At 47.0% G+C, this 27,067-nt stretch overlaps 2 protein-coding genes across 4 annotated transcripts; one reads left to right on the forward strand and one right to left on the reverse strand.

The window, feature by feature from the left end:
• Positions 1-2,932: 2,932 nt before the first annotated feature.
• On the reverse strand, positions 2,933-13,616 carry HNRNPUL2 (heterogeneous nuclear ribonucleoprotein U like 2). The gene is made up of 14 exons (XM_004770271.3): positions 12,740-13,616; positions 10,682-10,817; positions 10,307-10,383; positions 9,968-10,107; positions 9,572-9,662; positions 9,363-9,475; positions 8,689-8,952; positions 8,150-8,272; positions 7,618-7,746; positions 6,794-6,962; positions 5,133-5,333; positions 4,029-4,102; positions 3,666-3,773; positions 2,933-3,551 (listed from the first exon to the last, which is right to left on the reverse strand). Exons 1-14 carry the CDS (start codon positions 13,278-13,280, stop codon positions 3,471-3,473), a joined length of 2,247 nt encoding a protein of 748 aa, XP_004770328.2. The 5' UTR covers positions 13,281-13,616; the 3' UTR covers positions 2,933-3,470.
• A 711-nt stretch (positions 13,617-14,327) lies between these two features.
• On the forward strand, positions 14,328-23,320 carry TTC9C (tetratricopeptide repeat domain 9C). 3 transcript variants are annotated; one of them, XR_006601655.1, is made up of 4 exons: positions 14,328-15,252; positions 19,783-19,965; positions 21,615-21,814; positions 23,254-23,320. XR_006601655.1 is itself a non-coding variant. In XM_004770270.3 (3 exons), exons 1-3 carry the CDS (start codon positions 15,015-15,017, stop codon positions 21,707-21,709), a joined length of 516 nt encoding a protein of 171 aa, XP_004770327.1. In that variant the 5' UTR covers positions 14,329-15,014; the 3' UTR covers positions 21,710-23,320. The 3 variants fall into 3 exon arrangements, 2 of the variants coding, with proteins under 2 accessions (XP_004770327.1, XP_044919640.1); XM_004770270.3 differs by having other exon boundaries at positions 14,329-15,252; positions 21,615-23,320; XM_045063705.1 differs by lacking the exon at positions 14,328-15,252 and adding an exon at positions 16,891-16,925 and having other exon boundaries at positions 21,615-23,320.
• Positions 23,321-27,067: the final 3,747 nt, after the last annotated feature.

The following is a 27,067-nucleotide window of genomic DNA, read 5'->3' on the forward strand; positions in this document are numbered from 1 at the left end:
AGCCGTAAGCCTCTGGGGGTCTGAATCTGTGTCCCACACAGAGAGAGGAGTTAGAGCAGGATCTGTTACCTGTTATATCACTACTTTTTCCAAACACTGGTTGTGAGCCTGTGGCATCTCAGCTTTATTAAGTCCCTGACCATTTATTAGAAATTACAGTTAGGGGGCGCCTGGGTGGCTCAGTGGGTTAAGCCTCTGCCTTTGGCTCAGGTCATGATCCCAGGGTCCTGGGATCGAGCCCCACATCAGGCTCTCTGCTCAGCAGGGAGCCTGCTTCTCCCTCTCTCTCTCTGCCTACTTCTGATTTCTCTCTGTCAAATAAAGAATAAATAATCTTAAAAAAAAGAAAAAGAAATTAGTTAGGAGCAGTTCAGTGTTAGCAACACAATAGCGCTCTTGTTAAAGTTACCTTAAAGTAACTATGAAATAACCCCCAACAAACATCTTTCACGGAATAGGGCTCTTCCTCCTAAGTAGTAATGACTTATTAATAAACTTATTTGGCCCCCAAATGGAACCTTACATTTAGCTTTAAGCATCCGACTGGTTTTAGTATAGGCCAAATACAGAGAAGTCAGGATTTAGAATTTATTTTCTCCTACTCCACTGGCTCAAACGCTCAGCCCAAGCAGGCACTATGGGGACTAAGAACCCTCAAGTGAAGGCCTGGCTGGCTCCCAAGTGACTCGCGGAACAGGAAGGGAGTACTAGCCATGCAAGGGGAAAGCCATCGTCGGTTGGACCCAGCACAACTTGAGGAATCACCATCAAAAATCAGTTTCCCCCAGATAACACACTCCACCTCAGTCAGTGCAGCCACAGCAGAGAGGGTGAATTCAATCCAAATGGTTATTTATTCTAAAACTGGAAGCTACTATGCCTACATTTTTGCCAGGATGTAATGAGAACAGGGGAGGAAAAAGTTACAGATGTAAACAATGACACAGTTACATTTTTTTTTTAAACGGTAAAACCCTTTTTTACTGGCCACTTCCAAGAATGCTTTACAGGTTGTGCAAAAACATTTACAGGCTCCATGTGGTGTGCGTTTCCATCTATGACAACTACAACAGACGTCTGATAAAACACTAAACAAGTCTAAGGAAAACAAGGCTAGGGGTCCCTCCTGGTAATCCACATTTCCCCCACTTAACATTTTTTTCACAATAAAAAGACAGAAACAAACCCCAGACATCTACTGTTGTTGTAAGTGATCTCTTGGGTTAAACCAACAAGGATGTGGCAGCTTCACTCTCCATCCAGCAGAAAAAGTTTTTTGTTTTTTTTTTTAAACGATGACTTTCTGGTGTCCAAAATTAACAGCAAGTCCCTCCACTAGCCCTCCCCCAACCCCCAAGACCTCCAAACGGCTTGAGCTTTGTTCCTCTGGCCCCGAGGGCCTGGCATCCACAAACCACATCAGAGACCATAAGAAGATGCTATTCGCCAGAGGACGGAACATTTGAAAGAGGGATGGCAACTTCTGCCTCAGATTCAATTTTCTATTCACATCATCTTGCCCTACGGCTCGAATTTCTACCTCCCTGCCTGGCACTACGAGCAAAGCTTTCTCAAACTCCCTTAATAAGTTGTTAGTGGATTACAGCCAAGTTCATGCAATCACTTCACCCACTGCCACACACAAATCCACGAGGGCCCCACAAGGAAGCAGGCGCCAACAGAAAGGATGTCGTGAGGAGCAAGCCGGCTCCTTCCTACCAGCACCCCCTTGCCAGCCTCGGGGGGCAGAAAGATGTATGGGACGGGGGTGACTGGAGGACCAGGGCGGGGCCTGCATGCCTAGAGAAGGGCTGCACGGAGGGAGTGATGGCAGAGGGAGAGGAAGATCAGATCTCAGCACAAAATTTTTACCCGAGGGCTGCCCAGGTGAGGAAACGGAAGCGGAGCCTCGGGGTAGGCATGGGGTCCAAGCCGGTCCCCCCCCCCCCCCTCCCCGCCACCGACGGGCTAGTGCTGCAGGACACGGTGTTTGCGGAGTAAGCTCTTGGCTGACACAACGCGGGGCAGGAAGAGGACTTACAACTGAAGCGGAGGACGGAAGGAGCATTCCCACACCCCCGGATTCCTGAGCCCAGCCACCGGAAGCTGTTCGTCAAGAACCGGGAGGGTGTCGGTAAAGTTACAAACAAAAAACTATCCCAACTCAAGTCTCCTGGCTAGAGGCCTCTCTGGGGACGAGCAGGGACAGCGCCCCTGGAGGAATCCGGTTTCCAGAAGTCGGGAGGGGGCGGCTCCCTTCTCAAGCACACACACGCTCTCACATTCTCGGCCTCCCCCCCACTTCGGCAGCCCCCACTGAGCTGCCCCCACCCCCCACCCCCCTCCTATCCACTCTCTACCTGTGTATCAAAAAACCCAGCAGGGCCTGTGCCCCCTACACTGTATAAAAGAGTTGCTATTCTCAGCACCTGGGCCCGGGAGCCCACACCACAGGATTCGCCTATGTACATATCCCGCTGCGGCATCAGGAATCCTGCTTCGTTTCTGTGTGAGCTGAAACCCTGAGAAACGCTCCTTCTCTCGCACTACGAGAGGCCAGGTACCCTAACAGAGATGATTTCAGAGACTTCCCGCCTGTCTCGAGCTTGGAAGACAGAGAGCAGAGACTGGCAAAATCACAATCTTCCGGCTGAGGGCGGCAACACCATTCTCCCCCGAAGGTTCTGCGGAAATTCACTGCCGGGTGCGCGGAGCGTGCAGGCTATTCCGCTCTGCGATCGTGAGCCTCGTGAGCCGTCCCGGGCCGCCTCGGCCTGGGAATCCTACGTAACAGAACCACCCAACTGGCAGTCTCCACGCCTCCGCCAAACGGCACGAGGCCCGGGAAAGTGGAGACAGGGACACTTTGGCCTCCCAGCCCACCAGACCAGATATCCCGAGAGGGAAAGGTCGGTAAAGAAAATACAAACGGTTAGTTGGTGCAAGTGATTGATAAGAGCCAATCGTTTATTTTCACTGCCCCAGTCACAAGCTCTCCCTCTGTCCCCACTCCTGCCTGCTCCGGAGAGGGCGCGCTCCCATGCGTGCCCACCCTCTCCGCACCTCCTCAACACTCCCCCTTCCTCGGCTGCCAGTCCAGCTGCCTTAGAATGTCAGAAGGGTGACATTTTCAGTTCTTTTCCTGTCCGAACTGCAGGATACAGGACAGGCAGCCCTAAGTGCTGCTTTCTGCGCAAATGTTTTTTGATTACAAATATCTAACTAGGTTTGAAATGTTTTATAGAATAAGACAATATTCTTTTCAACAAACTTTTAAAAAAAATGTACAGTTTTGTAGTTTCCACCTCCCCCCTCCCCTGCCCCTGCTTGCGCACCCTCCCCCCCACCGCCCCTCCCCGGCAGCTCAGCCCCACCCGAACAGCCCCTGTTTTCCTTGGTTGTGTTTTGGGGGGTGCCTGGCACCCCTAGAGATTCAGCTTCACGGCTGACAGGCGAGAATGACAGGGGCTTCACCGATACCCTTGGTAACCGTAGTAGTTCCTGTAGTATCGGTCTCTGTCCTGGGGGTGGTGGTAGTAGTAATTCTGCCACTAGAAGAGAGGGGAAACCCCGTCACTGGGCGCCACAGCTGGCGGAGGACGGAGAGGCATGCCGTTCATTCCTCTAGTCCTGCCACCCCCCTCGCTCTCCCCGAAGATACTCACATCCCGACTGTACTGTCTGTAATAGTCTCTGTATCTGTTGTACTCATAATCTCGCCCGTAGAACCGATCATAGTCTCCCCTGTATCGATCGTAGAAGTTACGGTAACCCTGAGAAAGGAGGAGCGGACATTTACGGGTGGTCGGCATCACGGTCCGCTGCCATCCCATTTGAAACGAGACACACGTCAGAGCTTGATATGATCAACAGGCTTAAGCTTCCCCGAATAAATTCTTCCAGAGGAACACAGTAAATGGGCAAAACCCTAAGCCCTGAGGAAACAGCCCAAACCGCTCTGCTCCCCCAAGCCAATAGGAATGGCCATCACGACCCAGAGGGAGGAGCAGAAGGAGAGCTGCACTCACCCCTCTGTTTCCAGACTGCCCCCAGTACTGCTGCCCGTAGGCCCGGTTGTCGTAGCCTCGGCGCTGCCCGCCCACTGGAAGAGAAACGGAGAGCGCGCTCAGACAGCTGGCATGGGGTCCTGGCTCCACGTCTGAGTGGAAATCAAAAAGTCGGAGCCAAAGGCAATTCTGGGGGAGTAGGAAGCCTACTTCTGTCAGGCTTACACAATGGTAATTAAAACACCAGCCAGGAGCTTTTTCAAGAGTCTGAAGGGGGAGGGCAGAGGAAGAGAGACACAAGGAAACCAAGCCACCTTGCTTTAGGAGCTCCCCAATTCCTGCAAAACATCTCAGATGGCAAAAGGATAGACGGCAGAGTTAGGAAGAGGAATAAAATCTGCCATTCATAGGATCGCAGACTTTCAGTCTGGGAAGGGACCCCAGCTATCCTATAACCCAGACCTATTATTCCACGCCAATGACACAAAGTCTAACTAGTAAGCTCGTCTGGGGTAGGAAGCTGGTATGCCCACTGCCTAGCACACAGCAGACACTCAAAAATTTTGTTGACTTATACACACACACACAAACAAACATTATTAAAGGGCAGTGAACGCACAGTACGGGGCTCACTGACAAGACATTCAGGAGGAAAATTAATTCTATCACTAGCCTAACTTACTTCATAACCCTCCCAGATTACCGAATAATGCATTCACTTTCTATCTACACAGCTGCGTTGATCCAACAGATAAAGCAGAGAGAAACTTTAGGCTGAAAATCCTGTCTCACTGCACTCCTCCTGGAGCTCTACTGCAACAGTGAGCAGGAAGCAGGCGGGGCACTCGGAAGTAAAACTGAAAATGGGACAGAGAAGCTCAAACACTGTTTTTCAAGGAAAAAACATTTCTGTTGCAAAAGAACTATCTCTCGCTGAACGGAGGATTGTGGGAAAAGCCTAAGATGATGGGGGGTGGAGGACACAGGAAGAATGAGCTCCATAAAGAAGGTACTTCCTTAACACCTACAACTTGACCGGGGGTCCTTGCCTCCACCATGGCTCCCTCTGTGCGCAGCGATGCCGCCGCACCAAGGCAGGGAGGCTGGCAGGTCCCCGGGACTCACCGTAGCCTTGGCCGCGGCTTCGGTTCTGCCGGTTGCGCTTGTTTCGGTTGTTTCGGCGGTTTGTCCGCTTCTCAGAGGGGGGCAGCAGCTTCCTGGCCTCCTCCTTGTACTTAGTGACAATGGGCTGAGCTTCCTCCTTCTCCAGCTCGCCGTATGTCACCTCATCCATATAGTCGCATTTCTCAGGCAGAGAGAAGTTGGCTGTAAGAGGAAGAGAGAAGCTCGAGGTCTGAACAGTGCGTACATGCGCAAGATCTCACCTTGAGAAGCCCACTAGAGGAGGCGCGGGATCTTCTAAGCCTCGTCTACCCATGCCCACAAAGGTGCTGGGTTCATCCCTACTCGCATTTAACTGAATGATGCACTTGCCCTACTGGAAGTTTTTCCCTAAATTTTATCAGCCCCAGGCCAGAGGCTACCTGCGAAGTCTATTTACAAGTTCTCCAGTGATCCATAATAAATTAACAGTGAATTGGGTTCCAGTCTCTTATCAGGACAGAGGCAGGTAGCCAGAGGCTAAAAATACCTGAGAAAGCTTTGGTGTTGGTAAGATGCTGAAAAATCCACTCTTAAGAGTGACTCCGGGAGAAGCTGACCCAAACCAAAATGCACTTACGCATCTAGATGAGCCCAGGAAACAAGGGTACAAGGGAGTTCAATTACCACCTGTGCGCGATGGGCCAGCACACGGGGCCGAGTCGCAGCAGAATTCGGCTCAATGGGGGATCCCCTGATTCTCAGAGAAATCCAGTGACCTCTCTGAAATGAATTCTTCCAAGTGTCTGAGTATCAGGTATGTACTGGCAAAGCTCATTCTGAGTGAACTCAGAGCGTCCGGCTCTCAGGTGTGTCATCAGCTCCCGGGTCTGGGCATTACCACAATTCAAAGAGCCAGCAGCCAATACGACAGGAGGGATGCCAGAAGATGAAGGCAGCCAACGGGGGGGAAAAAATCACTCTCAAGAGAACGACTGGAAGTGGGATCAGTCAAGATGGAGATGATGCTCTAAGGTTCTGTACTGCATTAAAAATTACAGGCACATACCAAAAACCAAAACAAAAAAAAATCCTAATGTGACACTAGAAAGCAAGGTATACCAATGAGACTGTTCACACCAAACACCATAGTTTCGTTTGAACTGAAATAACCACCCCCCCAGAACATAAATTCAATGAAGGCAAAGCCTCGTTTAACTGGCTATTTACTCTCTATGCCTAGGATAGTACTAACAAACAGTAAACACCCCTGAAGCTTTTACTATATGAGTAACTGACTCAGCAAAGCCTCTGCTCTGAGTGGTGGTCTATCACTACCTCCCTTTTTGTATCCTCTCTGCAATGATTCAAGGAGTTACTGCCTCTCTCCAGTCATTTCCGCGTTCATCCATCTACAAGTGCTCATACCCACTCATTTACTCTCCAGATTCACACACACACACACACACACCCTTTGTTAAAGTAAGCTCTCTGCCCAACCTGAGCTTGAACTCGTGACAAAGAGATCAAGAGTTACATGCTCTACCTTCTGAGCCAGCCCGGCACCCCCAGATTTACTCTTTAAATGTGGAGAAGTACTCCAGATGCTAAGAGGCGCTAAGAGGCCCTGAAAAGGTGTGCACTGACCAAGGACAGGCTCCCTAACTTGTATCATGTTAGCCCACCTTTCATCTCCAGCATGATAGACTCAGGCACATCATCTCCCTCCACTTCCTTCCTCAACTCCAGCCTCTTCTTCCAATCTTCCTCATTAGGAACAACCACCACCACTTTCCGAGAGAAAGTCTTGAACAGCAACAGCTTCCGCCGTTGGCCAGAGTTGTACACATTACACTAGGGACAGGAAGGATAACAGGTTTTAGGAATAAAAATGACCACTCATATGCAACCGAAACACTTACGGAGAATCTTTTCGAAGGGAAGCAAGAGATGAGGGGTCGTACAGACACAATTTCCCCTAAATGCTTCAAATTCTACCTAACAGATATTATCCTGTTTTGCACATCAGAAAAATTGAGACTCAGAGAACAAGACTTGTCTGAAGTCATAAACCTAGTAAGTGGTGGAGCCAGGAATCCAAACAAGCTCTTCCCATTACCTCTATTATGTGTGTATAGTCTGGGTCCCTACTCTCTGGTAAAAACACTCATAGAAGGCATCTCTGAGTTTAAAAAACATTATGGCCACAATATAACCGCTCGGTCATAATCAGGTAACCTGGTTCTGATCGTGAATTCAGTCTCCCTCTACATATGCACCCCACTTGGGACTGCAGGCCATTCTATCAGATAAGTTTTCATCTTTGGACCTTCTGTAAAATTAGCTTTCTTTCTTTCGTTCGTTTTTTTAAGTAGCCTCTACACTCAATGTGGAGCTCGAATACACAACCCCAAGATCAAGGGCTGCACTTCCCACTGACTCAGCCAGCCAGGTGCCCCGGTTTTCTGTTTTTGTACCCCCCCCCCCGGCCCCAATGTCTGAAAAATACCTGATCAAGAATGAAGTTCCTCTTTGTCCGGGAAGCAATCTGGACCAGCTTACTAAGGCACTGGGAGGCTTGCTGAACTAAAAGGTCTCTGCTTTTGGGGTCCATCTCTGGCTCCTCGAGCCCCTTCATCTGGTGAGTTCGAGGGGAAGTGAAGAGAAAAACAAGAAGTTATGCAGCAAGTTAAAACCCAGGAGTCACAGGTAAAGGCCATCTCTCTAAATGCCACCAAAGCTATCACAGCAGTTCACTGCTACTCCTCAATGCTGTGAATGTATGTTGTCCATTTTCTAAGAGTCACTTCCAGTCTTGATATGGATATAGGCCAGATTTCACCTGCTTTCAGAAATCTGACAACACAGCCAACGGAGGAAAAAAAAAAACTACTTTAAATATATATTGAGAATTCATTTCTCTATTTGTGGGATCCTGTTCGCAGACACTTAACAGACCCAACTCCATCAGAAAAAGGTTATAGGCCTTTCCTGGGGCCTCCAAAGCAAATACCAAGACTATCCTCCCCCAGGCAACTCACCCTCATTTGATTGAGCACAGTCTCAGCTCCCAGGACATTGTATCTTTTCTCGGGGTTTTCTTTTGCGTATTTCAGTGCCCACTGGGTCTTTCCAGATCCAGGCAGTCCTACCATCAGAATCACCTATAAGCAAACAGAACCAGGAATACCATGAAAAGTGACGGAGGGTCATGTTTACAAAGCCCGATTTAAGAGCATCATATCTGCCCCAGCTCAGCGGAGCTTTAAGAAGCAGCTTTACGGGGCGCCTGGGTGGCTCAGTGGGTTAAGCCGCTGCCCTCGGCTCGGGTCATGATCTCAGGGTCCTGGGATCGAGTCCCGCATCGGGCTCTCTGCTCAGCAGGGAGCCTGCTTCCTTCTCTCTCTCTCTGCCTGCCTCTCAGTGTACTTGTAATTTCTCTCTGTCAAATAAATAAATAAAATCTTAAAAAAAAAAAAAAAAAAAAAAAAAAAAAAAAAGAAGCAGCTTTACGAGAAGCCGTAAAGACCAACTGTTCCAAAGCACAAGTACGAAGGTTTCTGCGCGTTGCCTGGCATACCTCACACTCCTCTATGGTCTTGGGAGGGACAGCGGTGCGCACCCGCTCCTCAACAGGCACAGCATGAATGAACACAAACTCTTCCGGTGGTGGGAAGAAGGGCTCCTCCTTCTGACCAAAGTTTAATTCTACAACACAATTTTTGCAGAGGACATGGGGTAGGAGGGCCCGTTCCGCCAGGGACTCCTTGTTGATCCGGAACGCCACACCTAGGTCTTCTCCGTTCTTGGAAAAAGAAAGTTCTACTTCTTCAGCCTCAAAATTCTACAATAACAACAAACAAGAGCGTTTGTGACTTTACAGGGTTTGAGACTGATTACATCTTACAATATTTTTAAAGAACTCAGACTGCTAAACACAACTAAGCAAACAATGCATCAAATGCACAGAACACAAGACCTGACAGGAAGCAAACTGAAGGGCACTTGGGTAGCTGAGTGGGTTTAGCGTCCGACTCTTAGCTCAGGTCTTTATCTCAGTCATGAGTTCGAGCCCCACAATGAACTCACTGATACATTCCAGACTTTACCTGCTTTCAGAAATCTGAAAATACAGCAAAGGAAGTAGGCTCCTGCCTAGCATGGAGCCTACTTGAGGGGGGGGGGGGCAAACTGAATCCCGAGTGCCCTCTACCCACTCCTTGCTATGAATCCACAACTTTTAGGAGCACTTACAGCAAAGCAGCCAATGACATCATTCTCCCCGAAAGTCTGGCCAAATTCTTCAAACTGCCCATTCTCTGCCTTGAGTCCTCGTCCATCAAAACCATAAGAGAATTCATCCTCACCTAGAACAGTGAACAAATTAGTTACCTACACCCAAATTTCCTATGGAGTAAGCAACACGGCAGCAAACACAACGATTAAGTTAAAAATAACATTACCAAGCTGTGGATGGGAAAAATCAACAGACCATCCAACTCGAAGGAGAGAAACCTCTGTGCAGCCTTCTTTCATTGGGAGATTCTGGGTTACCTGGTCAAGTCAGAAAAGGAACTCTCAGATACTCTGACCAATGCAGGAGCAAAGTCTGAGTTAGAAAGACAAGACTTCTACATGAACTGAAAACTACTATCATAACTCCACATCAGAATAACACCTGTCAATGAACCTAAACCAAAGCTAGAGAGATCGATTTCTTGGTTATTGGAGCTAAGGTTATCATTAAAACGTGGGGCCTTTTACTGCATTAATACAATATTGGTGGGCAGGACCTGAATACATAGTAGTTTAATGAATAATTTAATAAATGAATGGTCTTAATGAACTGCATATACTACCTTGGCCTCAAAGCAGACTTTCCCCTTTGTCACGCCATAAGTACTCCTTGCCCCAGACCAAAGGGTGGGGAACTTCTCTGAGAAAAGTGGCTGCCCTCCATAGCGGTCTTTGCTCACTTGAAAATGGAGATCCGAGGTATCTGTTAGAAAGAAGGAAATCTGTTTATTCCAAAGCTCAACACTCAAAAGCCACCAACAGAACAAAAATACACCTAGTTGTCAAGAATGGATACAAAGTCTCCCATTGCTAAGTCTCTTAAAAATTGCAGGCCAGGAAATTTTAATATCCCAAATCACATCTGACTGGTTGAAAACCCCAACCTTCTGCCTTATACATACACGTGTCCAGGTTCACAAGAGTCTGATCCTCCTCCTCATCTTTTGCCTCTTCTTCCGGGGGTGGTGGAGACTTTGAGCTGTGGGTAGAAGAGAAAAGCAAATGGTGTATCCAAACCCCTCTTCTTTGAGGGGTGTCTGTAAAATGTCTGTAAAATGTCAACTATCAGTGAATATAAAATTCCAGGAGACAGCTGCTTTCAACAAATGAGAAAACAACAACAGGAGCTTTCAAGAGCAGATCCGATCTAATACTTATGCCTATAAAAAACCTATTCCATTTTTAATCCACCCCTCTTTCCAAACTCTCCAATCAACATCAGGTATACCAAAATCAGAACAGACACTCCTTTCAATGAAAGGGACTGTTTCCCTCACCGGCTGTGGTAAGCCTCCTCTCGGAATTCATAGTAAGCTCGGCCATGTTCATCCTTCTCATCCCGCTGTCTCTTTACCCCCCGCCGCTCACCATCTGAGCCTGCTGGTTTTGACTTTTCACTATCTTGGTCATCTCCTACAAAAAGGAGGGAAAGAAAATCAGCAGTTTTCATTTTGGAATGTAGATTAAGTTCAGAACCAATAGCAACTAAAGGAGGAGCTGAGAATCCGTCTAATGAGAACAGCCAGGTTATTCCCACTACATCCATAGAATGTTTTATTTCTAAAGATTATCTTCCTGTCACTAGATGGTATTTTGTCTTAGAAAAAAGAAGGGACGGACCTTATGGGCTAATTAGAGTCAAGCAGTAGATAAAAATTGGACAATTTTTGCATTCTAAATTTATCTGCTTAAATCAGGTCAAACTTGCAGATTTTCCCACCAATATGACATCTTTAAAAATCCCCTAAGTCTTTTTAAAAACTTCGTAGGTTAATTTAATTTTGATTCTTGATTATTAGATTTGGAAATAAGCAAGACAGTTAATACACATTTTCCAACACTGTTCCACAGCTTCATGATATAGATGCCTCAGTGTGAGTGTGTGTACGTATTTTAAAGAGTTTGCCTTTCTAGCTTAGAATGCACAGCCATTCACAGCTTTTACTTATACACCAAACAGACTCAGGTGCAGATACACAGCTGTATTTTTACCGTGCGTTTTTACTGAAAGTTGCCAAGAGCAAACCATTAAGTCACAAGAGACCCATAAATAATACTGCATCTCTACTGCACGTAATTTGGGGCAGAAAGGTGTTGCCACATATTTAGCAACATTCTCTGCCAGAGGGGGGAAAAATACCTGGAATTTTTCCTTAGACTTTGGTAATTTGCAACACAAAGATATTTAATAATAATTTCTTTAAAGCAGCCCTTTATCTCTTAACCTTTTTTACCTGCTATTTGGGATACATGTTAAGTCAAAGGTTATGTAATGGGATTTTTGTTCCAGGACATAGAACAAACAATCTGCAAGTTGCATGTGACTGTCTTAGAATGGGTTCCAATTATACCATGATTACTAATAGCAGCTTTAAAAAATCTGTTATAAAAACTAAGACAACCCACTTCATAGTAAGACTTGGAAGCAGCTCTAGCTTTCCTACCTACTCTGACAGACAGGTATGGATCAGCTCTCACCATCCAACCAATTCAAAAGAAGAAAGGTCACTAACTCCCTGGGGCGACTCTACACATTCTCTTCTGAGGTTACTCAAATGAAGCCACTAACACCTCAATCTTTTCAATTCAGGAAGTCAGGGACCTAAAATGTATAAGGCTGACCAAGTATAAGGCAAATCCCCAAATTTGCCCATCCACGGACTCAGTGGGAAGATTAAAATTTAATCATAAGAATTCAGGTAAGATAAAACCTCTACGAGGGGGTTGGTCAGTTCTAAACGCACTAGATTAAGACCTTCGCTTCACTAGTTAACTATTAAACTCCACACCCTCACACCACTGGCTGCTAAAGCAGGAGCAAGGTTAGACTTCCAGATTTACTGTGTGGTTCAAGCTCCAAGCAAAGTGATGGGGCGAACTTTGGCGAACTTGACTTATTGCTTAATATTTTTAAGGCGGAAATATCAATAGTCAGGTAACCCAAAGGCCAAAGCCTCCCAATAGTGCGGTCTGTCCGTGTAATCGCCAATTTCTAAGCGCATTCCCGCTTTTGGAAAAGATAACCAGTACCGCGGGAAGCTGCTCCACAGGTAGCTCACATGCAGTTCGCGTGCAAAATCGCTCACTTCCAATCCAGGAACCAAGTTAGGCAGGAACCTCCCTCCTGCAGAGAGCAGGGCCGCAAGAGGCAGCCAAACCCCCCAGAAAGGTGGGTAGAGAATGAAAACCACCACCTCCCCTGGGGAGTCCCACCAGAAGGCGATAGGAATCTTGCGCTTTCAGGCAAGTGAGAACGGGGAATCGGACCCCGCGGTGCACAGCTGGGTGCTGGGTCGGGGGCAGTTTGGAGACGGGCTCCGCTGCCAGCTCCTCACCCTGTTCCTCTGCGGCCTTGTCACCCGGCGCCTCAGATCCCGGCGTCTCGTCCCCGCTCCGCTCCTCCGGCTCGTCTTCCTCCCCCTTGCCGGTGCCCTGCTCTTCGCCACCATTTACCCCACCTGACCCCGCCGTGGACTCCTCCGCCGGCTTCTCGGAAGCATCAGGCTCGGCCGCGGCCTCCATGGCTGCCGCCTCCGGGGGCTCCGGCGGCGGCTGCGCGGCCTGGCCCGAGACCTGGGCAGGGGGTGGCTCTTCGTCCTCGTCCTCAAGCAGTGCTTCCTCGTCCTCCTCCTCCTCTTCTTCGTCGTCCTCCTCGTCCCCGCCCGGGCCACCGCCCGACGCGGCTACAGGCCGAGGCTCCGCCTTGCAGGCCCCGCCGGGCCCGGCCCCGCCACCGCCGGCCTCGTCCTCGAGCATCTCGGCGTCCAGCGCCTCCTGCAGCCGCTGCGCCAGATCCACCTTGAGGCCGCGCGAGTCCAGGCCCCGCCGCTGCAGCTCCGACCGCAGCTCGGTCACTTTCAGCCGCTTCACCTCCATCGCCGCCGCCTCCTCCGCCTCCCGCCGCCTCCTCCCCTGCGAACCGTCGACCGAGCCCGACCGCGCAGGCGCCGCCGCCGCCCGCCTCCGCCTCACGCGCCAGCACTGAGCCCGCGCGAGCGAGCGCACGCACGTACGCACGCAGGCAGCGAAGGCCGCGCGCAGCCTCCGCTACGTAGTGTTTGTTTCTCCCTACTGCTCCCCTCCCCCCTTCGGCTCACGGAGCCCCAAACAACGCAGCGGGGCACTGCTTCCCTTACAGCCCTACGGTTCCCCTGCCGCGGGCGGGCGCGCCGAGGACGACGGACTTCCCTCCCCTTACCTCCCGCCCCCTCTCACCCCTCGGCCAATCGCCGCCAGCGGTTTCACCGCGCAGCCGCACCGGAGCCGGAGCCGGGGACTGGCTGCGGTTCAAGTGCCTCGTAGCACGGAGGGGTGTGCGCGCCCGCCTTCCCGTACTTCCAGCCGCGGGCTCTGCGCAGCCGCCGGGAAGCTCCTTTCCCACACGCCCCTCCTACCCCGTCACCACCCTTACTCCCGGCTGGTTTCCGATCGCGCTGTCGTCTTAGGGCTTGCTAGTCTTTCTTCCCTACTATCTATACGTGCGGCAGCTTCTTGAGAAGAAAAAAAAAAGCCAGGAGGGAAGCTGTTGCAACTTGAAATCCTACTAGCAATTGTCTTTCTGTTTAGTACACAAAGGGCTTCCCCAAACCAAGGAATATACTGCGACCCCCTGGCCCTCTTCTCAAAATCCTTCAAGTTCTCTACCCAGCAACACACGCTCGGACCTCGTCTGTTAGCTTTCTTATTGGCCAACTTGAATCGATATCTGCAATTCTGATTGGTCGTGCGTGATCATCCGGATTCTTCCAATTGGCGAAGCTGCCGGGAGATTCCCCGCCCCCCCAGCCCCGGGTTGATCCGCAGGGGCCTGGAGAGGCGGGGTCATTTCTGCGGGATTACTTTTTCGCAGCCGCTTGTGATTGGACGGCGTGGCGCAATGCGCGCTGCCGTTTAGACACCAAACTGTCGGGACTCTGGCCCCGGTACTGTAGGTGCTTCCGCCCGTAAACCGAAGTCGAGGAGGAGACTTCCGTGCCTGGGCGTTTGCAGAGGGCGAGCGGTTGCCCGTGGGGCTTGGGGGACTTGCCACTGAGCTGCTGTGCTGCCGCGTCAGTTTATGTCTGTGGTTTGGGTGCACGGAACGCATTCAGCTCGGTTCCCAGCTTCTGACGCAGATAGAAACAAATGCTTGTGGAATACGTGCAAATAAAGAGCCAGGGTGGCGGCCAGCCCTGTAGCCCTCTTTCTGCAGTTGTCCCCGCCTATTCCCTTTCACTTCCGGGTCAGGGAGGTGTGTCCAAAAGCAAGGAGGAAGCAAAATCCGCCGGCATTCCCACGCCTGCCACAGTTCCTTGGGACGGCCTCTGATTTTCCGGGAGGGCCTGTCCACCCCTCTGTCTCTTTAAGAAATCACTTAGTCTCTGGCTTTACTCTTCCCACATCCTTTGCCTGATTACTCCTGTACGTCTAGAGATCGAAAAATACTGCAGAGTAGAGAGGAAGGGGCTGTAGAAGAAACAAGCGAAACTCATTCCTTGGGGGGCGCCCTGGAGAAGGGGCATTTCCTGCCTTCTCAGACCGGCTACCTCAATTAGTTATTCGCTCCTGTCTTCAGAGCTTCAGTTGCTCTTTCACTTCCCGATTCCGCAAGAGCTCTGGGGAGGCAGAGTTATGGAGAAACGCCTGCAGGAGGCTCAGCTGTACAAGGAGAAAGGGAACCAGCGTTACCGAGAAGGGAAGTACCGAGATGCTGTAAGTAGGTACCATCGAGCTCTGCTTCAGCTGCGGGGTCTGGATCCAAATCTGCCCTCCCCGATACCCAATCTAGGACCTCAGGGCCCGGCCCTCACACCTGAGCAGGAGAACATACTGCAGACCACGCAGACAGACTGCTACAACAATCTAGCTGGTAAGAACAGGGCTGAAGGGCGGGTACAGTATCAGGCAGGCACGTGAAAGTCTGTGAACATTGGGAAAAACACAGACGTGCTCTTCTGTCATGTAATTATTCTGCCATGAATTGAAATGTATTTCCAATCTCTAGGGCTCCCTGCTTCTCAAACTTCACCTGGAGAGTTTAACTGAGCCCCACCCCCCCAGATTCCAATTGAGGTGTAATGTGAGGTGGGAGGAGGATCTACCAATTTGTGTTTCTAACAGATTCCTAGGGGATGTGGTTAGATTTAGGGAATTTTGCACGTTCTGGAAAAAACACTGAACTTATGTTTATGGCGTTGTTTCTTTAATATGTAAAATATAGGAAGAAGCCACTTGCTTTACCCTGTGGTGTCAGTCATTACTAGATGTTTTGGACTTTTCCACGTTTTCCTTCTTCCTATAAATCAGCTCTTGGGGGCGCCTGGGTGGCTCAGGCTGTTAAGCATCTGCCTTCACCTCAGGGTTTTGCTTTGTTTTGTTTTGTCTTTTGTTTTAAAATTTTATTTATTTATTTGACAGAGATCACAAGTAGGCAGAAAGGCAGGCAGAGAGAGAGAGAGAGAGAGGAGAGGAAGCAGGCTCCCTGCTGAGCAGAGAGCCCGATCCTAGGATCTTGACCCAAGCCACTGAGCCACCCAGACGCCCCTCACCTCAGGTCTTGATCCCAGGGGCCTAACTGGGATTCTGCTCAGCTGGAGTGTGCTTCTCTCTCTGCCTCTCCCCCGCACTCATTCTCTTTCTCTCAAATAAATAAAATCTTTTTTTTTTTTTAAGATTTTATTTATTTATTTGACAGAGAGAGATCACAAGCAGGCAGAGAGGCAGGCAGAGAGAGAGGAGGAAGCAGGCTCCCCGCTGAGCAGAGAGCCCCGATTCGGGACTCAATCCCAGGATCCTGAGACCATGACCTGAGCTGAAGGCAGCAGCTTAACCCACTGAGCCACCCAGGCGCCCCTCAAATAAATAAAATCTTTCCCCCAAAAAATCAGCGGGTCACCTGGGTGGCTCAGTTGGTTGGACATGTGCCTTCGGCTCAGGTTGTGACCCTCGGTCTTGGGATCAAGTCTTGAGTTGGGCTCTCTCTGCTCGGCGGGGTATCTGTTTCTCCCTCTCCCTTTGCTTATGTGCTCTCTCTCTCATTCGCTCTCTCTCTCTCTCTCTGAATATTTAAAAAAAAAAAAATCAGCTCTGGGATAACTAGTGTCAACCATCTCCATATGGCCTTGGATGAAGAAACAGATGGCAGAGTTAGTATCACTAAGATTAATCTGTGAAAAGAAAGTAAACTTCTCAGGTCTGTTCTATGGCAGGCAACATAATCATAGTGCTAATGAAATTATTTTGAAATATATTGAAGCATTCTAATGGTCCCAGCCGAGGCCATAGAAATTATTAGGATTAATTTTTATACTTAATGACTGTTATTTTTTTTTTAATTTTTTTTAAGATTTAACTTATTTATTTGACAGGTAGAGAATACAAGTAGGCAGAGCAACAAGCAGAGGAAGAGGGAGAAGCAGATTCCCCGCTGAGCAGGGAGCCCGATGTGGGGCTCGATCCCAGGACCCTGAGATCATGACCCGAGCCAAAGGCAGCCGCTTAACCGACTGAGCCACCCAGTGCCCCCATGACTGTTATTTAAAGGTGATTTTTTTCACTACAATAGTTTTCACTTATGATTTGATGAAAATCTAGCTTTGTTACCAGTGTGTGTCTAGAGCAATTCTTAGACTCAAATGCCAATAATAGTAATTATAGTAGCTAATGTTTCAAGTCATTCAATTCAACATTTATTTGGTAGCAAGGATATGGGAGGATAATGAGACAGATGAAAAGAGCTGCTCTGGGGCACCTGGGTGACTCAGTGGGTGAAGCCGCTGCCTTCGGCTCAGGTCATGATCTCGAGATCCTGGGATCGAGTCCCGCATCGGGTTCTCTGCTCACCGGGGAGCCTGCTTCCCTCTCTCTCTCTCTCTGCCTGCCTCTGTGCCTACTTGTGATCTCTGCCTGTCAAGTAAATAAATAAATAAATAAAATCTTTAAAAAAAGAAAAAGCTGCTTTCGTGGAACATATATTCAAATAAGGAGGTAACGTACTTAATATATGAAGTGATGGTAAGTGCTGGGGAAAGGAATAAAGCAGAGAATGGGGACAGTGAGTGCCACAGGCATGGGAACATTACTTTTAAAGAGAGTGATCAGCGAATATTTTCACTGTCCATGGACCCAAAGGCAAAGACTGTAGCTTCGTCATCCATAGAGCTTCTGCTTGGAGGTGCTTGGGGAATGCTCTGTAAAGACTTACTCAGTTCACCATTTCTGCTCATTGAATGCCTGTCACCCCAGTTTATTTACAATATTTCTCATCTTCATAAAAATTCTGCCAGGTACTTATGATTATCCCCATTTTGCAGGTAAGGAAATGAGATCGTGTCGCTGCGGAAAATCCTCCATTGGTATCTCATTACACTTAGGAGAAAAGCCAAACTCTGACCCTCACCTGTAGGGCCAGACATGGTCCAGCTCCTCCGTGCACTGAACTTGCAAAGCATATTTATTTCTACCTTCTAGTTTTGTAGGATTTCTTCTCTCTCTAGGTTAGCATGTCCTGTCCCTGTGATCCTGGTCATTCAGATCCTAGTTCAAAAGTCACTTTCTTCAAGAGGCCTGGTGTAATCAAGCATCACTCTGACTTCATTCACTCTATCGTAGCACAGTTCTGTTTTCCTGAAAATGCTTCTAAAAATTCATTTGTTTATTGTATTTTCTTCCTGCTCGGGGGCTAGGATGCAAGTATTGTTTACTCATCAAGATGTCTGTCTCGTTCCTCTTCCTGCTGCTCCTAGCTCTGTCTAACATATGCATAACCGGTTGTCCAATAATGAATGAAGCTACATTGATGGATTAGTCAAGTATAAGCCATATGACCACTTGGTGGGGGTATTGTAGAAGGGATGCAGATGTAAGCCTGGGCCCTTTACTGTCCTCAGAAGCCCTGATTCTCCTTTCTTCTCAGCACCATGATTAAATAATACTGTGTTTAATTCCTATGGTAATGAAATAGGGAACACATTTCCCTTCTTAATTATAGAAAGGCTGAACATTGGCTCACAAACAGATTTGTATTTCGAAGACTCCTTATATATACCAAGGTAATAGTGAAGTAATATATTATCAAGAAAGATGGTTTGGGGGTCATCTGGGTGGCTCAGTAGGTTAAGCCTCTGCCTTTGGCTTGGGTCGTGATCTCAGGGTCCTGGGATCGAGCCCCGCATCGGGCTCTCTGTTCAGCAGGGAACCTGCTTCCCCTTCTCTCTGCCTGCCTCTCCTCAGACTTATGACCTGTCTCTCTCTCTCTCTCTCTGTCAAATAAATAAATACAATCTTAAAAAAAAAGAGAGAGAGAGATAAAAAACAACAAAAAAGAAAATATACTTAAAAAAAAAAGAGAGAGAGAGAGAAAGATGGTTTAGGAATCAGAGAGACCTTGGTTCAAACTTTATATTCCATCTGGAAGCTGTGGGATCTTAGGCAAGTTACTTTTATCTCTCCAAGCCTTGATTTCTTTGTCCATTACATGGAGATAGTAACACTGACCAATTTCGTAGAGTGGTTGAGAAGATTAAACGAGATAATCTTTGTTTTTGTTTTTAAAGGTTATGTTTATTTGTTAGGGTGAGCGGGATAGAGAGGGGCAGGCAAAGGAAGAAACAGGCTTCCCCACTGAGCAGGGAGCCTGATGTGGGGCTTGATCCCAGGACCTTGGGAGCATGACCTGAGCCGAAGGCAGAGGCTTTAACCCACTGAGCCACCCAGGCACCCCTGGGATAATGTTCTTATGGAGCACAAAGCATAGTGCTTGCTATTTCCTCACACAATTGATGGCAACCTTTGTTTATAAAGCTGCAGTATGGCGGCACCTGGGTGGGTCAGTCGTTAAGCGTCTGACTTTGGCTATGGTCATGATCCCAGGGTCCTGCGATGGAGCCCCGAGTCAGGCTCCCTGCTCAGTGGGAAGCTTGCTTCTCCCTCTCTCCTCCTGCCTGTGTTCCCTCTCTCATAGTGTCTATCAGATAAATAAATAAAATCTTTATTAAAATAAAAATAAAAAAATTAAAAAGATGCAGTACAATAATTGTTATGAAATGGAGGTTCGAGACAGAGAGACTGGGGTAGAAGCGAAACAATGAAGAAGAATTTTAAATACCTTTCGAAGTATGTTCCTACCAGTTTTAGAACTGGGCTTAACCCAGCACTGGGCACATTGTAAGCATTTGGTAGCTATTAAAGTCACTTATAAGGTATGTAAAGCTTCTGTTTGCTGTTGCAACCCCAGTGTTGCGGGAAGACTGTTTGACACCTGATAGACACTTAAATGCTTTAGATGAGTGAATACTGTTGGTATTGTCCTCCCGTGCTGCCTCCCATTGGCCCGTGGAACTAAGTGGAGTAAGCCCCACCTCCCTCTTCTGTCTTTCTTCCTTTCCCTTTGGCCTGTTAGCCTGTCTCCTTCAGATGGAGCCAGTGAACTATGAACGAGTGAAAGAATACAGTCAGAAAGTCCTGGAACGACAACCTGATAATGCCAAGGCCTTGTATCGGGCTGGAGTAGCCTTCTTCCATCTGCAGGACTACGACCAGGCTCAGCAGTACCTCCTGGCTGCTGTCAACAGGCAGCCAAAAGGTGAGAGAAGGGGATGAGGTGGTGAGAACAGATAAGATTGCACTGCGGAGGTGGTCTCTGCTGGGGAGCGGGGAGTATTTGATTTTACTTTTTCAGTTTATTCTATGTTTTTGCCTAGGCAGTAACACATTCACGTAGTTCAAACTTCAAAAAGTAGAAAGAGGTGCTTGGTAAACTGGCCGCCCTTCTATCCTTGCATTCTTGCCTGCAGGGGAAAACAGTATTGTTTACCCTCTAGAAGTATTTCTGCTTCAGTAGGCTTATCTAGAATGTCCCCGCCTTCCCCCAAAGAGATTTTAAATAAGCATTGTCTTTCAAGTTTCAGTTCCGAGGTTGTAAATAAAATAGGATCTAGATTCCAGGGAATGGGCCTGATGAGCCTCATTTCTGCCAGCCCCCCGCTGGGTCTGGCCTTTGCTTTAAAAGCTGCCACTTTATCCTTTAGCTCAGCAAGGCCCAGGTATGACCTAGAAAAAGGGCAGGCCTGCTGAGAGAGAATTTGAGACTTGGTTCTTTGTTTCTGAAGCAAGGATATTGTGAAGTGGGTTATAGATTCCTGTGCTGGTGGTTCCGCTCTAAAAATTGTCTCCCGTTTTGCATTCTGGCTTAGAGCAGCTAGGAGATGTTAGAAGCAGAGGGTCCCCAAACATAACAATGTAGCAAAAACTGCCTGAATAAATAGGGATGGGGTGGAGGGGCGCCTGGCTGGCTCAGTCAGTAGAGCCTGTAACTCTTGATCTTGGGGTTGTAAGTTCGAGCACTGCGTTCGGTGTAGAGATTACTTAAAAATGAAATCTAAGTATAAAATATAATAATCATAGAACAAATGAATGGGAAAGCTAGTGTGAATAAAGACCTAAAACATGACGCATTTGTTCGTGTTTCATACCTTCAAGTATGGAAGTGAACTGCCAACCATGTATAAGCGTTTTCAGAGTCTCTGTAGTTGTGACAACAGCTCTTTTTTCAAACTCTTTTCCTTTCAAATTAACAACCAGCCAGCCCTGATTGTACAGAAATTTTTCTTCCTGTACGGAAATTTTTTGAAAAATTCGCAGTGGTATTAATGAATGAGCTTTACTATTAAAAGGAATAGTTATAATATATTCAGATCTTAGAAAGATTTTTAAAAACAGAAGTATGGGGGGGGTGGCAGCGGAGTAGGGGGACCCTAGGCTCACCTCATCCCACAAATCCAACTAGATAATCATCAAATCATCCTAAATACCCCAGAGATCGACCTGAAGACGGCAGAACAAATCCCACGACTTCAGGTAGAGAAGAAGCCTCAACGAAGAAGGGTTAAAGTATCCGCTAAAGTCTGATACCCATCATTATGTGTGTTTCTTCACAGGAAGGTTCCTGGGCTCTAGAGAGTAAAAATACTGTGCATACTTTGTAAATCGGAACAAACTTATTCTCCCAGAGAATATGTTTATTCTGCTACTTACACACATTATAATCAGTATGTTTTGCTCTGAACATTTTAAAGGGCCCATTTATGAATTTCGGCCATGGCTAAAAAGAAAATACCTGATTCTATAGAAAAAGTTGTAAACAAACAAACGAAGTGTGTGAACAATCCTTTCCTGCCCCAAAGTGTGATTGTGTTCTAACTGCCTCTAACTGCCTTCTTTCCCTGTCCTAAGATGCCAATGTCCGACGGTACCTCCAGCTAACACAGTCGGAACTCAGTAGCTACCATCAGAAGGAGAGACAGCTCTACCTGGGCATGTTTGGTTAACAAAGAAGGAAGATGCTCCTCCACTTGAACTTGAAAGTTAAAGACCCATCCAGGGGAAACCTGAGCCTCAGCAAGAGAAATTAACCCCATACCTCTCTGACCCAGGTGGATTTCTGTTTTGTTTCGAGCCCTGCACAAACTCCTTGGCACTTACGCAGTCTGGTTTTCTTTTGTTGTTGTGTTGTGCTCTGTTTCTCAGGTCTGTCCATCTGTATTTGTATACCTTTCCATACATGATTCTTGCGGATATTGCCTTGAGAGTACAGTCACCTATAGGTGTGATTAATCCTCTCTGTGGCACAGATTTTAATGGTAGATGTTGTTAACATGTATTCATGTACAGAGGAGAAAGCTAGTAAAGTATGAAAGAATGACAAAAGAATTTTTTTCTCTGTTTCTCAGATGCCCAGTGCCAAAGTCACACAGACCGCAAACTGGGAAACATATTTTTGTGTGAAAACAATTATAAATTGGACCCACATGACTTAAAATGGAAAGATTTGAAATTAACCATTTTGATTAAACCAATTCCTTTTTCTTAATATTCCATGTACATTCAGATTCTTTGTCCCCCCCGTGAAAGTATCTGGTTTCTATTTTTTCTGGTAATAATTTCTAGCCCCTGCTATTTATTGTTCATACTCAGAACATTCATACAATATACTTATTTATTTTTTTTTTTATTAAACTCTTCTATCTTAAGACCTTGAATCAGGCATTTAAGTATTTAACATTTCTTTAGCCGTTGTGCCAAAAAAAAAAAAAAAACCCAAATAAACATTTTAATTTTTAATGGTGCATATGTATAGTATGTTCCTTTCTCTAAGGAAAAGAAAATAGGAAAAACAGATTGCCATGTTGTCTTGAAACAATACCATGAAAGCAGGATAAAAAATTAAATCTTTTCTTCATGTGTCACCTCGTATTTAGCAAGAGCTCAGTTCCTTACAGAGGAGGGAAATAAGGAAGGGTTCTCCTTCCCTAGTGCTGAAGCACCCCATAGAACTTTCTAGAAGCTTTGTCAGTGCAGGCTGCAGATCTGGTGTGGTCATCTCAATAGGGGGCTCCCTCAACCACAAGCTCCTTTGTCATTCTGTGTACTTGTTGGGAATAATGTCCACAATATTTTGAGTGCATGTAGCACTGCCTCGACCTTCATGAGTGGAGGTAGTAAGCATGCGTCACTAGGCATCACCTAACAGATTCCAGAAAGAACAACCAAAAAACCCTCAAACCCTTAGTCTTGCTAAGTACGCGTGAATTCTTCTCCCTTCATCAATAATGTCCCTCCACCCCCAAAGGGTCAGGCTTCTCTTTGTGTCTCCCCCTACCCTTAAATAACAGAACTTAGAATAAAAAGGTTTTCTACCAAATAATCTTGTAAGTCCAAGGACAGAACTAACAGAAATAGAGTATTTCATACCTTTCCCTGCTTAAGTTTCTAAGCCTAGGTTGTTGGCAAAATTATGTCATGGTTGCATGTTTGCTTTGAGCAAGTTTTGCTTTCTGATCTTCTTTTTTCTTTTCTTTTTTTTCTTCCAAAGACTGGATGTTACACTAAGCTATCTTCTGCATCAATGAGGAAAAAAATAAAACTGGTATTTAAAAACATATTTTAGAAATTTATTGCACTAGGGGCACCTGGCTGGCTCAGTGGGTTAAAGCCTCTGCCTTCTGCTCAGGTCATGATCCCAGGATCCTGGGATCGAGCCCTGAATCAAGCTCTCTGCTTCCCCACTCACCCACCGCCTGCTTCTCTGCCTACTTGTAATCTCTGTCTGTCAAATAAACAAATAAAATATTAAAAAAAAATAAATTTATTGCACTAATCCTTTTATTAGCACTGCAAAGAGACCAAGTGGTCAGCCTTACATTTCAGTCTTTATTTCAAAGACCGCCTTCTAATGGAGATGTTAATGAACAAGAAATTTGTCAAAGATAGGCAGTCACCTGTGGGTCTAGCGGAGATCCAGCCAGCCCACATCCTGAAGGAATCCCAGAGGGCACCTCAATCTCTATACTCAGAAGTTTGTGGTGGGGAAGGGAGCTCACCGTACTAATCCTTAATGTTTTCCATGCAGAATTTCAGGGCTTGATTGATGGGAAAGCATTGTGGATATGAAGGTACGTACTTGGGCAAAGAAGGGACAATTTAGACCAATGTCTTCCCAACTCCTGCCCACCACCTTTATAGTTTTGCCAAAACCACATACTACCTACGCTATTATTTTCTTTCTATCTTTTTTAAAAGATTTTATTTATTTATTTGACAGAGATCACAAGTAAGGCAGAGAGGCTGGCAGAGAGAGAGGGGGAAGCAGGCTCCCCGCTGAGCAGAAAGCCCAATGTGGGGCTCAGTCCTAGGACCCTGGGACCATGACCCAAGCGGAAGACAGAGGCTTTAACCCACTAAGCCACCCAAGCACCCCTACACTATTATTTTCAAAGAAACTTTTGGACAGAGGAACGTGATATCCTCACGATATCATCCACAAACTGCCAACTGTGAAACTGTAAGACAAACAACCCAGTTTCCTCAATAAATAAACTGCAGGAGGGGCACCTGGGTGGCTCAGTCAGGTAAGCACCTGACTTTTGATTTCAGCTCAGGTCATGATCTCAGGGTTGTGCGATCAAGCCCCAAGTCAGGCTCTACACTTAGCGGGGAGTCTGCTTGAGATTCTCTCTCTGCTTCAGCCCTACACACCACCCCCCGCCCCCACCACTTGCATTCATAATGTCAATAAATAAATAAAATCTTTTTTAAAAATGCAGGGAAAAGGAGAGAGGAACTTATAGATTAAAAAAGGCTAAGACAACCAAACAAATGTGACTCTGATTCTGATTTGAATTCTGGATTTGGATTCTGATTTGAAAACAAAACAACTGAGGGGCACCTGGGTTGGTTAAGCCTCTGACTTCAGCTCAGGTTATGATCTCAGGGTCCTGGGATCGAGTCCCACGTCTGGCTCCCTGCTCAGTGGGGAGCTTGCTTCTCGCTCTCCCTGTGCCCTTCCCCTTACTTGTGTGCATGTGCTGTTCTTTCTCTCTCTAACAAATAAATGAAATCTTCTATTGAAAAAAAAAAACCCAAAACCCAAAACAATTGAAGTTTGAGATAAGGGTGCCTGGCTGGCTAGTTAGAGTATCACTCTAGATCTCAGGACTGTGGGTTCAAGCCCCATCCTGGGTATAGAGATTACTTAAAAATATTTAGGGCACCTGGGTGGCTCAGTTGGTTGATCGACTGCCTTTGGCTCAGGTCATGATCCTGGACTTCCAGGATCGAGTCCCGCCTCGGGCTCCCAGCCCCTTAAGGAGTCGGCTTCTCCCTCTGACCTTCTCCTCCCTCATGCTCTCTCTCACTTATTCTCTCTCAAATAAATAAATAAATAAAATTTTTGGGGGCACCTGGGTGGCTCAGTCTGTTAAGCATCTGCCTTATGCTCAGGTCATGATCCTGGGGCCCTGGGATCAAGTCCCACATGGGGCTCCTTGGTCAACGGCAAGTCTGCTTCTCCATCCCCCTCTGCCCCTCCCCGCTGCTCATGCTCTCTCTGTCAAAAAAATAAATAAAATATTTTCTTTTTTTAAAGATTTATTTATTTGACAGACAGATCATAAGTAGGCAGAGAGTTTGGCAGAGAGAGAGAGAGAGAGAGAGAAGCAGGCTCCCCACTGAGCAGAGAGCCTGATGCAAGGCTGGATCCCAGGACCCTGGGATCACGACCCGAACCGAAGGCAGAGGCTTTAACCCACTGAGCCACCCAGGCACCCCTATAATAAAATCTTTTAATTAAAAAAAAACGAAAATCTTTAAAGAAGATCTTAAGAAGGGACGCCTGGGTGGCTCAGTGGGTTAAGCGGCTGCCTTCCGCTCAGGGCATGATCCCAGCGTCCTGGGATGGAGTCCCACATCGGGCTCCTTGCTCAGCAGGGAGCCTGCTTCTCCCTCTGCTTCTGCCTACCATTCGGTCTGCCTGTGCTCGCTCGCTCTCCCTCTCTCTCTGATAAATAAATAAATAAATTTAAAAAAAAAAAAAAGATCTTTTTTTTTTTTTTAAAGAAGATCTTAAGAATAAATAAGTTTATGAGATAAATTTGAACCAGAATTGTTGGAGTGGAGAAAAGGATTTTGCCAGTTTTATTGAGTGTGATTATGGTTTTCAGTATTTTTTTTTAGATTTTATTTATTTATTTGACAGACAGAGATCACAAGTAGGCAAAGAGCCAGGCAGAGAGAGAGACGGAAGCAGGCTCCCCACTGAGTGGAGAGCTTGATGCGGGGCTCTATCCCAGGACCCTGGGATCGTGACCTGAGCCGAGGGCAGAGGCTTAACTCACTGAGCCACCCAAGCGCCCCTGGTTGTTGTATTTTTTTTTTAAGATTTTATTTATTTATTTGACAGAGAGAGATCACAAGTGGACAGAGAGAGAGAGGAGGAAGCAGGCTCCCTGCTGAGCAGAGAGCCTGATGTGGGACTCGATCCCAGGACCCTGAGATCATGACCTGAGCCGAAGGCAGCGGCTTAACCCACTGCGCCACCCAGGCGCCCCGTATTTTTTTTTTAAGAGTTCTTTTAGGGGTGCCTGGGTGTCTCAGTCCTTGAAGCAGCTGCCTTTGGCTCAGGTCACGATCCCAGGGTCCTGGTTCGAGCCCCGCATCAGGCTCCCGCCCAGTGGGGAGTTTGCTTCTCCCTCTTCCTCTGCCTCTAACCCCGGCTTGTACTCTCTCTCAGTCACTTTCTCTCTCTCAAATAAATGAATAAAATCTTAAAAATAAATATATTAAGAGTTCCTTTAGAGGTGCCTGCCAAAATCACTTACTGATAATCGGGTAGGGGACTTTGGAAGATTTCATATCATTTGCCAAAACAAAACAAAAACCCAGAAAAGTAAATATATTTTACAATAGAAATAGTATATCTCCAGGTAAATCATCTTTGGAAACATTGGCTTTGGCGACATTAAAATTGGAAATTCAGGGGACGCCTGGGTGGCTCAGTTGGTTAAGCTGCCGCCTTTGGCTAAGGTCAAGATCCCAGCGTCTCTCAGCTCCATGGGGAGTCTCCTTCTCTCTTGGACCTTCTCCCCTCTCATGCTCGCGCGCGCTCTCTCTCTCTCTAATAAATAAATAAAAATCTTGTTAAAAAGAAAGAAAGAAAATAATTAAAATCCTAAATTAGAATTAAAGCTCTAGAGTCATGTGGCTGGCTTAGTCAGTATGGCGTGCAGCTCTGGATCTTGGGGTTGTAAATTCGAACCCCACACTGAGCGTAGAGATTACTTAAAACAAAATTAAAAATCTTAAAAGAATTGTATCTCTAAAGCTGGAGAGCAAAAGGTGGTTGTCTGAAA

This window comes from Mustela putorius, unplaced genomic scaffold, assembly GCF_011764305.1.
Source record: "Mustela putorius furo isolate JIRA1106 unplaced genomic scaffold, ASM1176430v1.1 tig00000127_pilon_pilon_pilon, whole genome shotgun sequence".
Taxonomy (NCBI): domain Eukaryota; kingdom Metazoa; phylum Chordata; class Mammalia; order Carnivora; family Mustelidae; genus Mustela; species Mustela putorius.